The following is a 12,203-nucleotide window of genomic DNA, read 5'->3' on the forward strand; positions in this document are numbered from 1 at the left end:
GAGCCTGTCCTGGAACTAGCTCTGTAGACCAGGCTGGTCTCGAACTCACAGAGATCCGCCTGCCTCTGCCTCCCGAGTGCTGGGATTAAAGGCGTGAGGAGCCTGAATTCTTGCTTTGACTTTGACCTCAGACAAACGAACACTCTTTGGGGTCTGTGCTGACGTCCTCATCTGCTGAGAGCAGAGGATTCTTGCCTTCACGCCTGACTCCCAGTTGTGCCAACGCATTAGGAAGCGACAGGGATTTAGGTGGCCCTATGCAGTTGTTAGATGCCAGAGAAGCACTGAGGATAAAGAGATTGGAGTCAGTTCGTCATGACTGGGGTCCTAGACAAGGTTTCCTTTTCCTCTCTAAGCCATTATTTTCTAAGTTGGGAAAAATAAGTGGAAAAGCAAGCCTAGAGATGTAGCTCAGTGATAGTGTGTTCGTAATGATTATTTTGCGAGGCAGCATGTATATGACATGGCACCCGTGTGGAAGTCGGGGGACACCTTTCAGCCAATGGTTCTCTTCTTTTGTCTTTCTTTGAGGCAGGGCCTCTCTTGTTTGATTTGGGATGGCCTTCTGTATATGTGATGCTTTTATTGGTTAATGAATAAAGCTGTTTTGGCCAATGGCTTAGCAGAGTTAAACCAGGTGGGAAAATCAGGAGAGAGAGAGAGAGAGAGAGAGAGAGAGAGAGAGAGAGAGAGAGAGAGAGATGCCATGTAGCCACCTAAGAAGCAAGAGTTAACAAACCATGATCCTCACGGTAAAACATAAAATAATAGAAATGGATTGATTTAATATGTAAGATTTCCAGGACAGTTTCCAAAACTACAGAGAAACGCTGTCTCAAAAATCCAAAAAAAAAAAAAAACCCTAAAAACCTAAGAGTTAGTTAATAAGAACCCTGAGCTAATTTATTAATTACAGTGTTGTAATTAGCATAGTTTCTGTGTGATTATTCAGGTCTGGGAGTCTGGAAACAAAAGCGTGGTCTCCATTTACCCTTGTTTCTACCTGGCTGAGTATGTGAGCTTCCGGTGGGTTCCACTCACCTCACCTCTTTATGGAGGAGTACTGAGATCAGAGATGCAAGCAGCTGCATCTGCCTTTTTATGTGGGTTTTGGAGATTCAACTCGTGTTTGTCAGGCTTGCTTGGCAAGCACCTTCACCCCTGAGCCACCTAACTGCCCCTGAGGCATGTTCATATCGTGCTTGGGACCCTGAACTAGAACCAACCAACAAACACACCTGTCGGCTGCACATCCCTTTTCTTAAAGGCTTAGAATTAGATGTTTTTTGGATTTCAGCTTAATTTTGGATTTTGAAATATTTGCATATTTAACACAAAATTCATTTACATTTTGTTTAAATCGTATACATATAGACTAAAGGCAATGGCGTATAATATTTTAAAAGTAAATTTGGGCAGGAAACAAAATTTTGTGCTATAGAGTATTCTACGTCAGGTTGAGGTACAAAAAGTTTTGGATTGTGGAACATTCTGAATTTGCACTCACGAGGCAGAAGCAGGCAGAAGGAACTCTGAGCTGAGGCTAGCCCGGTCTAAGGAGTGAGTTCTATAACAGCCAGGTTTACAAAGTGGGCCCTTTGTGGGCTGGCCACTTTTGACGTATTCTTTCCCCCATAAACCCACAGCCTGATTCATGGTAGGCAAGAGGTCCACCGCCTTCAGTTAATTGCTATTTTGAAGCACTATGATACAAAAGAAATAACATTTCTCACTTAAAAAGGTCTGCTTACTGGTTTTTATATGCATTCCCATCGTGTGTGTGTGTGTGTGTGTGTGTGTGTGTGTGTGTGTGTGTGTGAGAGAGAGAGAGAGAGAGAGAGAGAGAGAGAGAGAGAGAGAGAGAGAGAGACTATCATGTGCATGTGTCATGTAGACCTCTGGGATTAGGCTCTTACATTTTGGAAGTGTGAGCAACGGGTCACCACCTAACTTAAACCACTTTGAAGTTGATAAGAATTGAAGTCAGACCCTTGGCTTTGACAAGTGATAACTGTGACTCTAAGCAAATTACTTTATCTTGCTAAGTCTCCAGTTCCTGTTTGTGATGTAAGGATAACAATGTCCTTTATACACTCATTGGGAGGGTTATGAGATCTGGGATGTAAATGACTTAGTTTAGGGACTGGCCTTCAGAAATATTCAGTCTGTTTTGTCTAATGTTAACGGATGAAAACGTTGCTTCAAATTCTACCTGTCCACCAATTTACTAATCTATGTTACAACAGAGGCTTTTACAACATAAATTGAGGACTGTTACTGAAGACGGTTGCTAATGACCGGACCGATCTAAAAGGTTTCTTTCTCCTTGCAGATCTTATTTTGTACTTTAAACACTCCCAGGATTGACATGGGGAAGCTCCTAGGAGGGCACTTGGGTCTTGAGGATTTCATATTTGCCCACGTGAAGGGGATCAAAAAGGAAGTGAACGTCTATAAGTCAGAGGACTCGCTTGGACTCACCATCACAGATAACGGCGTCGGCTACGCTTTCATCAAGGTAAGCTTTTGAAAAAGAAAATACAGGGTGGCCCCATTAAGGAAGCTGCCAGGTCAAAGAGAATTAGAGATTATCTCCAGGAAGAGCTAGGTAGCTCAGCTGGGGTCACAAATTGGTATTTCACTGTCATTTAAAACATGCCAAAGATAGCATTTTTTTTTTGGTATTCTTTTTGAAATTCTTCCTTTTGTTTTAAATATCCTCAACAATTTAAGCTTATTGAGGGAGGACTGGCCCTATGCCTTCCCTTCTCTTTACTAATTGAACTGCCCTGGTGTATCTCTGAGGACGGACTGAATAACTTCCAGGGATTTACTGTTACTTTTAAGTGCACAGATTTCATTAAAAAAAAAGCCTTCTTTGGAATTGTCTGAGCAATGTCATTCTTTTGGGTGAATACACAGAAAGAGTAACACAGAGTTGTAAAGATAAGATGCTAAAAATAGTTTGAAAATGAGAACAGCTAAGAAATAGAAATTCTGCTGTAATGAGTACAGTTATCCCCCTCCCCCGACTTGTGCCTGTGTATGGATATGGGTTGGTTCAGGAACTCCCATGCCTGCTAAACTCTGTGCCTGCTCAAGTGTGTAATACAAATAGCGTAGCATTTGCATGTAACCTATGTCCACCCTACTGTGTGGCGTAAGCCATCTTTAGATCTCATGACATCTATATAACAGTTATCATGTCACGTTGCTTAGAGACCAAAGCAATATCTCTATATGTCCAGTACAGACACAGCTCCTGAATGTTCTCTTGAGACAGTGTCTTGCCCTGTAGCCCAGGCTGTCCATGAACTGGGCTCAGTTGATTCTCTTGCCTCTGGGTGGACAGACATGGGAGGCTTATCAAACGCTAGTCACGTCACACTCCTTTTTTGTCTAATCTTCGCCATAATCCTATTTTAATTTATTTTGATTTAGCCCTATACATACAATGGACTTGTGTTTGTGTGGATGTCTGCACATGCATGTAAGTATGTGTGTGTGGAGGTCAGAGGTTGATGTTCCTCAGCTTTCCGCAATCACTATCTCACTTTTTGAGACAAGGCCTTTCCCTGAGCTATATAACTCACTGATCAGTTTAGGATGGCTGTCAGATGCCTTAGGGATCTGCTTGTCTCTGCCTCCCTATTGCTGGAATTACAGAGACATGCCTGACTCTTTATGCGGGTGATAGAGACCCAAGCTCTGGTCCCCAGGGTCTTACAGCAAGCCCCTTTTCTACTGACCTATCTCCCATTTTCAGAAGCGTCTTATTTTATTGGCACTATGTCTTTTTAAATTTGCTTTTACGTTGCAGTCTAGAGCATTAAAAATAAATCTACAGCTTAATGATCACTTGCTAATGCCGGTATAATGGTATAAGACCTATTGGAATTGCATTTCTGCCACTCCGAAGGCGCCCTTGTTCGCCCTTCCAGCTGCCCTGAAAAGTGTCATCTGCTGCCATTTGCTTTTTGAAGTTTACAGAACCATGCATTATTTACCCTTCCATCTCTGCCTTTGCAATCTGTCTGTGATGGGCAATGTTACTAACCCCCACTCCACAGCGCCAAGATAGGATCCAGAAGCTTGGCCAAAGTTGTACAATTAAGCAGGATCAGGATTTGGGCCCAAGAAGTCTGACTCCAGACCCAGCCTTGCTAGGCACTGAGAAGACTCAGTGAAGGGCTTTCCGTGATACAGCAGCACAGCTTACGCCTTCCTTTGCTAATGCGCTGTCACCGTTAAAGAAACAGTCCCAGGGATGCTAAGTGAGCTGTGGATGCTGCTCTAACTGGCCGCTTGATAAGATGGTTATTTTTAGCTCTGCAGAAGATCGGAATGCACTGGAGGTTGTTGAGTGGATGACCAAATGGAAAACCCTTGAGTTGGGAAAGTCACGCGGGACGGTCCAGGGGAAGTTCAGGACACCAGGCGTTGGCAGCAGAGCCTGCCCGCTGTCCCTGCTGTCCCTGCTGCAGAGGAGGGCTCGGAAGTTTCGCAAACGCCTGTGGATGCCTCAGATGTTGGCCTCTGACATTCAAAGCTGCTGTTTCTATTTTTTTTTAAATGTCTTGTCAAACATGTGCCTGCCTCAGAGTACTAGTCATTGGTCCTCTGGGGACAGACGGCATGGTGAGATTGTGTACTTTAAAATACAGATGACAAAAATTGTACAAATTGGATAATTTCAAAATTGAACACGTTACAATAATTATAAAAATAGCTTTTATGTGTCATTTACATAAATGTCCAGTTTTTACCGTTTGCTAATTTGAAATTATTCCTCAGGGGACCATTTTGGAAGGGATATGGGTTTGTTGTCTCATTATTTGTGGTAGTGTATTTTTCTTTTAAAAATGAAAAATGAGAAGTGTGGAGATATGCTGAGACTCAGGAGGATTGCTGTGGCTTGCTTGCCATCATCCTGGATCCAGACTAAATGTGCCTTCTTTGCCTTTTGCAGCATCGATTTCCAAAACCAGATGAGAAAAAAGCTCTTTTGATTCTTAAGTAAATATTGAATAATAGAAATGATTCAAGAGACATTAGCAAATAATGTTTCTCTTTTATGCCTCTTGATCCTTAGGTCTAGATAATACTGAGAAATACTATCAGTCTCTGTTCAGTGACTGTGTGATTGTTCAAACACATTGTATTTCAGAAATTTGTATTCATTGACACTTCATTTAAATTTGGAAAGACTTCGTTCATGTGTACGCAGGTACAGTGGAGGCCAGAGGTCAATACCAGGTGTCCCTCAGGAGCTATCTACCTTCTTTTCTAAGACAGGATCACTCCCTGGGATCTAGGCTCATCAATTGACTAGACTGCCTAGCCAGGAAGCCCCAGGCATCCTCTTGCCTCAGCTTCTCCTGAGCTGGGGTTAGATACACAGGTCCCCATGTTTGCACAATTAACCCTTTACCAACTGAACAATCTTGCCCAGCCCCACTATCCGGCTTGGTTTTTTGTTTGTTTGGTTGTTTTTGGTTTTGTTTTTAATTTTCCAGCTTAACACAAATTAGAATTACATGGGAAGAAGAACCTCAACTGAGAAACTGAGAAAAATCTGTTTCCATCAGATTGCCTATAGGCAGATCTTTGGGGTATATGCCCGACTCACGGTGGGCACTGCCATCCCTGAGCAGGTGGTTCTGGGCTGTGTGACAAAGCAACTGAGCATGCCAGGAGGGACAATCCAGTAAGCAGCACTCCTCCATGGTCTCTATCAGTTCTTGACCCCTGGTTCTCGTCTTGAGTTCCCACCGTGGCTCCCTCAATGGATTGTGACCCAGGAATGTAAGCCGGATAAACTTTTTCTTTCTCGTTGTTTTTTGCTTGTTTCTTTATGTAGACCAGGCTGCCTCAAACTCACAGAGATCCACCTGCCTCTGTCTCCAGAGCACTGGGATTAAAGACATGTACCATCATTCCTGGCCTGGTTATTGGTGTCTCATCACAGCAACAAAACCCTAATTAAGACACCCACCAGCTCAGTTTTTATTCTGTTGGCTTAGGAGTTGACTTAGACCACACGTCAAACAACCAGGCATCTTCCGGCACTCCTCTGCAGGTCACTGTCATGTTCTCTCCCATCCCCAACCCACTTCTGTCCTCACAGAAGCCTAGACCTCCGCTGCTGCCTGGGTCTCTCTCTGCTGCTGTCCGACTTCTGCAACCTGCCTTTCCTCCTGTACTCTGGTCATTCTCCGGTGACCTTTCTAGCTTCTTGCAGACTGGGGTGACAGTGTCTCTCCATGACCCTGACCCTAAACTCACAGGTAAGAGTCATGCATCACTGCTAAGTCTTTTATCTGATTAATCTTCTCCATTTCATTATTTTATTTTTATTTTTGGTTTTTTGAGACAGGGTTTCTCTGTAGCTTTGGTGCCCGTCCCGGAACTAGCTCTTGTAGACCAGGCTGGCCTCGAACTCCCAGAGATCCGCCTGCCTCTGCCTCCCGAGTGCTGGGATTAAAAGCGTGCGTCACCACCGCCCGGCCTCATTATTTTAAATGAGATTGCAAGTGTTGAAAAAACTAAAGGTGGGGGCTGGAGAGATGGCTCAGTGGTTAAGAGCATTGCCCACTCTTCCAAAGGTCCTGAGTTCAATCCCCGGCAACCACATGGTGGCTCACAACCATCTGTAATGAAGTCTGGTGCCCTCTGTGGCCTGCAGACAGTCACACAGACAGAATATTGTATGCATAATAAATAAATTTTAAAAAAAAGAACAACAAAAAAGAAAAAACTAAAGGTGTGTATGAGGTTACTGAAATTCGTTTGCTATAACTGATCAAAGGGAAAAAATAGCCTCCAGGTGTATCAAGATGTCAATTAGAATTTTAAAAAGGTCAAAGTTAAATGCAGATTTTCAAATGTCATGGTGGCCTAAGCACTGGATTTAATAGTTTTTTTTTCTTTTAGAAGGAAAATCTTTTGTTTAATCTTGTTTTCTGCAATAGTTTAGAAACTGTAGATTGTTTTGAGGGGGGCGGTTTTGAGACAGGGTTTCTCTGTGTAGCGCTGGTTGTCCTGGAACTCACTCTGTAGGCCAGGCTGACTGCAAACTCACAGAGGTCTGCCTGTCTCTGCCTTCCGAGTGTCACCGCCGCCGGACAGAACTGTAGATTTTCAAGCAGTGTGCTGCGGTTGTCACACTTGTTTTTGTCAGTTGTATAAGAGATGATGAATGCCAGCTAAGCAATGTCAGTCGGATTTGGAAACTTCTGCTTGCACTACATCTTGTTTGTAATAATAAACGAGGATTATTTGAAAGTGTGTTAGCATGCCAGTTGTATACAATGGGTTAATAATTACTAGAATGAAAAGGGTAACCCTGCTTTTAGAATCTGGAAGTAACATGAAATCCATTGTTGGTTGTGGTATGCAATAATGCAATTAAAAAAAATGCTCATCTTGGTGGGACGGTGCTGGTGCATACCTTTAATCTCAGCACTCGGGAGACAGAGGGAGGTGGATCTGTGTGAGTTCAAGGCCAGCCTAGTCTACAAAACAAGTTCCAGGACAGCCAGAGATATTACACAGAGAAATTCTGTCTCAAAAACTGAAAATAAATATCAATCAATAAATAGATAGATAGATAAAAAAATAAAATTTAAAGAATGCCTCTCTCTTTAAGCTCCATATCAACTTTTCCCTGATGACAGCATTATAAAAATGTTGCTGCCTCTTGTTTTGCTCAGCTCTTGCACGTGATGATCAGGCAGGCATGGTGTCGCGTGTCTACCTGGTAAGGTTAGGGTACAGACACTTGTATCAGAGTAGCCAAACCCCTCCCCTGCCTGGCCTGCCATTCCCACTAAGGACTTATAGCCGCTGTTTTGTTCTCCTCCTTGTCGTTGGGGAGATGGTGTATGAGTTTGCAGGGCTCTTAGCTGCCGAATTCTGAATGGAAGCAAGATGAAGAATGGGGGAGGGGGGGATGCTTGCTCTTTCTTGCTTGGTTTTCTGTCTTTAAGTGAGCAGTAAACTGTACTGTAAATATGTCAGCGTGATGTATGTCAGGGGCATGAGAAGTCATGCCGCACAGTTACACTTGAGAGCATCATTGATTTTCTTTCTTTCAGAGAATTAAAGATGGCAGCACCATTGACTCAGTCAAGACGATCTGTGTGGGGGATCATATTGAGTCCATAAATGGAGAAAATATTGTCGGGTGGCGTCACTATGAAGTCGCTAAGAAGTTAAAGGAATTGAAGAAAGAGGAGCTCTTTACTTTGCAGTTAATAGAACCCAAGAAGGCATTTGGTAAGTTGAGTGTGTGTGTGTGTGTGTGTGTGTGTGGTGGTGGTGGGGGGCATGTGCCTTCACCACATCATCTTATCTACTGTACTAGTGAAGAACACAGAAAATACAGACAGCATTTCTTAGAAAGAAAATAGCTATGGAAGGAGAAGAAAATTTCCCGGTAAAAGGACAATTTTCGTTGTTTTTGGTTTTCCCACCCCTCACCCCCTGAGACAGGGTTTCTCTGGGTAACAGCCCTGACTGTTCTGGAACTCGCTTTGTATACCAGGCTGGCCTCAGACTCACTGAGATCTGCCTGCCTCTGCCTCCTGAGTGCTGGGATTAAAGGCGTGGGCCACTATGCCTGACTAGAAAGTCCTTTTACTAAACCAACTTGGGGATAGTGGTGCCAGATGTTGGTGTGGAGTTGGAGGTGGGGCTGAGTCGGCAAGCCTCTGCTGTATTCTCTTGCTCTGCTGAGCTGGGAGATTTCTGACAGAGCTTTTCAAAGCACCATTGTTTTCCTGGGACCCGAGCAGCCGAGGGCTCGCTCTGCAGGGAAGTGGTATCTAACACGGTCATTCGCCACTTTCTCCCATAATGTTCAGAGTTTGGATGTCATGACGTGACTCCTTTCCTGTCACGTCTGTCCTTGCCTGGTTTTAGCCATGGCAGCTGTGTCTCAACTGTTGCTCTAACCTCCAGGGCCATCTCATGGGTGTGGGAATGTACCAGCTCCTCTCACTATCCGGCACTATTTTAATAAGGCAGATGGACGCCTCATGCACATCAGTGCGAAAATATCTTCAGCAGAAGCATCTGAGCCTGCACTGACTCATCCCTGACCCCACCCCCCACGCCCTGTGTTCTTGCTGATGCCCACAGAACACGGATATTTCTTGTAACTTGTCTCTAACGCTGTTTTCTCAGGCCAGCTAATGGAAACAGTGGACAAATGACAAATCTCTTTTCCCCTTCCAGTGAGTCACAGGCCGCCTCTATCTCCGTGGAATTAGAAAGTTCTCTCTTCCCGCGTGACTCTGTAATAGAATGGTGATGGGAATTGCGTTGCATATGGGAGACAGCCCCACAGGAAGGCTGAGAGGAGGATGCTCGCAGCCCCATGGCTGCTCAGGGACCATGGCAGGAGCTAACAGTGACGCTAACACTCCTGCCTGGTGCAGCGGCATCCAGCCTTTCTTCTCCGCAAGGAAGGCAGAGTGCGCAGGCGTCTGGGCAGCAGCCCATTTCCACATGGCTCTTCTGACGTTTGGTCATTTCACTGATGGGAGTAGGTACCTCAGATGTGTGGTCTGTCAGACTCTTTTTAAATCAAAGCTATTTTCTGTGTAACTCAAGAAATAGATTTTTCTTCTGACGTTTGTCTCAAATGCATAATCTGTCTTCAAGTTAATCTTTTTCTGTTTTTTTCCCCCCCCGTTGTACACACTTTTTTTGTAGTATTTATTTTGTAGCCTAACCTGGTTTCAAATCCACTGTATATTGGAGGATGACTGTGAACTTCTGGTCCCTTTCCTTCCTCCCAAGTGCTGGGATTACAGGCACATGCCATCACACCCGGCTGTTGCATGCACTGACACTCTCGGGGTCCCTGTGACTATCTGGGCATTGCTCACACCCCTTAATTTGGGTGCAAATTGCAGGTTACGGGGGTCGCTGTGCTTAGTCATTTCTGTTCTAGACTTGGCTTCTGTCCTCCAGCATCAGAGACAAGAGTAATAAATGCACTTTACTTCTGTGCCAGCTGCTACCGAATCTTCTCTCTGTTGCCTCAGGGCGTCCACTGACAGACTGAAGAAGCCCCTGGGTAGGATTTTTCTGGCAGGAATGTATTGGAGCATTGTGGCATTGGAGCAGTGACTGGGTTTTGCTTTGTGAGTTGATTGATGGTCTATGGGGCTTTTCTCCCTCAATGGACTAAGCCCAGGGTCTCCCTCAGAAGGAAGCCTCGCTACTCTGCCGTCTTCTGAACCTGTGTTATGGTGCTTCATTTTAGTCTCTGGAATATGGGTAAAGTTTTCTGTTTGCTTGTTGTCTTTTTCCCCCGGTTGTCTTTGTCAGGGTCAAGCCTGTTATGGGGTCAGGTTTCTCCCAGTTCCCTTGATCCCCACCTACCGTTTGAGTATTTCCTTGCTTCCTTTCTGTGTTTTCCAGAACTATCACTGATGTAGGGCCAGGAACTCAAATTTCTTTTCTTTCTTTCCCTAGTTATTTATTTATTTGTCAAAGTTCTGTTGATGCGAGACATCATGACCAAGGCAATTCTTAAAAAAAGAAAGCATTTAATTAGGGCAGCTTATAGTTTCAGAGGTTTCGTTCGTTATCATCATGCTGGGGAACACGGGCACACTCAGGTAGAAGTAGCTGAGAGTTCTACATCAGGATCCACAGGCAGCAGAAAGGAGAGTCACCGGGCCTGACTTGGACTTTGGAATCCTCAGAGCACAGCCCAGTGACCCACTTTCTCCAATGAGGCCACACCTAATCCTTTCCAACAGTGCCACTCCCTAAGACTTCAAATGTATGGTGTCATTATTAATCAAGCTACCATAGGGATGGAGGGAAAGAGCATTCCATTGCCTGTTCTTGGACTATAGGTGAAGATCTTGGGTTCTCTAACAATCTAGAATGTACTGATATTTTAGTATTTATCGTGTCTTGATAGATGGCAAGAGCAGACGGGTACATGTCTTTTACAGGAACTTGTGGAGCCATTTGTGTGTGCTGGGTTTGGGTACTCGAGAATGATACTGATCATCTATTGATAGTCTTCTGTGTGCCGTCTCTGTGCCATGTGCTCTTATATGCTAAGATCCAGGTCTTAGCTCCTCTCTAGTGAGACGAGATGAATATGAAAATAAACCAGTTGAACAATGGGTGTTGAGGTGCTAAATACACCAGAAGTATAAATACTGGGAACGGATGAACTCGGTATGGAATGCCATTGTGCATTTGGGAGTGTTGCACACATTAGTGTGCTGGGCACAGAAGCGTGATGTGGAGGTGTTCCAAGGCATGAAAGCCAAGAGTCAGGAAGGCCCAAATTATCAAAAACCCTGTTTGTGAAGACGAGGAGTGGTCCATGGAAGACCAAGGATGGGGTTGAGGAGGTAGCAGCATGGTCGGCTCTAAATTTCAGAATAATATCTGACGAACAGACAGGATTTGAGGTTGAAGTCAGGAAATCTCATGTTGTGTTATCTGTGGAGAAGACAGAATCCTGAATTGAGGCTGTTCTAGCAGATGTGGAGAGAAATGGCTTGGAGGAACAGAAAAGGGTGAGCAGGAACCATTTGTGGGCATGAATATTTTCTCATCCCCACCATGGGGTGTCAGCTGGACTGCTTAACCTTGTTAGAGTAGTGACTTCCACCTTAGAAGCAGAGCAATCCCACAAGGCATGGCCCCCCTCCACTCCCCAGTACTTGCTATCAATCCCAGGGCGTACTAGGTAAATGCCTTACAACTGAGCCACCTCTCCAGCCCAAGATGGAACTTTTATTTATAGGGCTGACTGTTGAATGTTTATTATTATTCCTGAGTGTTAAGAAGATTGGCTTGCAAAGCCATTTAGTACAGAGCTAAGGGAATGAGGCATTGTAAATAACAACCCTCAGATCTGTGGAGTGGTTGAGAGATTCTTTGCAATGAGCAAAGTGGGGGAAGATTTAGGAAGGAGACAGGGAGGAGGGCTGAGAAGTACAGTTTGGGATCGAATGCGTTTGAAATTTATGACGTAATTTAATTGGAAATGTGGGGCTGGAGGGCACCGAGAACTGAAGCCTTAGAAGGGTTTTATGAATGACTGAACTGTAATTCTCTGGAAACAGATCTATTCATTCAGAGTTAAGACAAAGGACAGACGGGCGATGGTGGCGCACGCCTTTAATCCCAGCACTCGGGAGGCAGAGGCAGGCGGATCTCTG

General features: G+C 44.5%; 1 protein-coding gene across 1 annotated transcript in view; it reads left to right on the plus strand.

Annotated features, from left to right (window-relative positions):
• Gipc2 (GIPC PDZ domain containing family member 2) overlaps positions 1-12,203 on the plus strand; it is a 59,393-nt gene that overhangs the window by 21,797 nt on the left and 25,393 nt on the right. The window contains exons 2-3 of the mRNA XM_005357488.1: positions 2,333-2,518; positions 8,097-8,277. Coding sequence (XP_005357545.1) covers positions 2,333-2,518; positions 8,097-8,277 — 367 coding nt within the window. The remainder of the gene's footprint in view (positions 1-2,332; positions 2,519-8,096; positions 8,278-12,203) is intronic.

Source organism: Microtus ochrogaster, chromosome 21 (genome assembly GCF_000317375.1).
Source record: "Microtus ochrogaster isolate Prairie Vole_2 chromosome 21, MicOch1.0, whole genome shotgun sequence".
NCBI classification, from domain to species: domain Eukaryota; kingdom Metazoa; phylum Chordata; class Mammalia; order Rodentia; family Cricetidae; genus Microtus; species Microtus ochrogaster.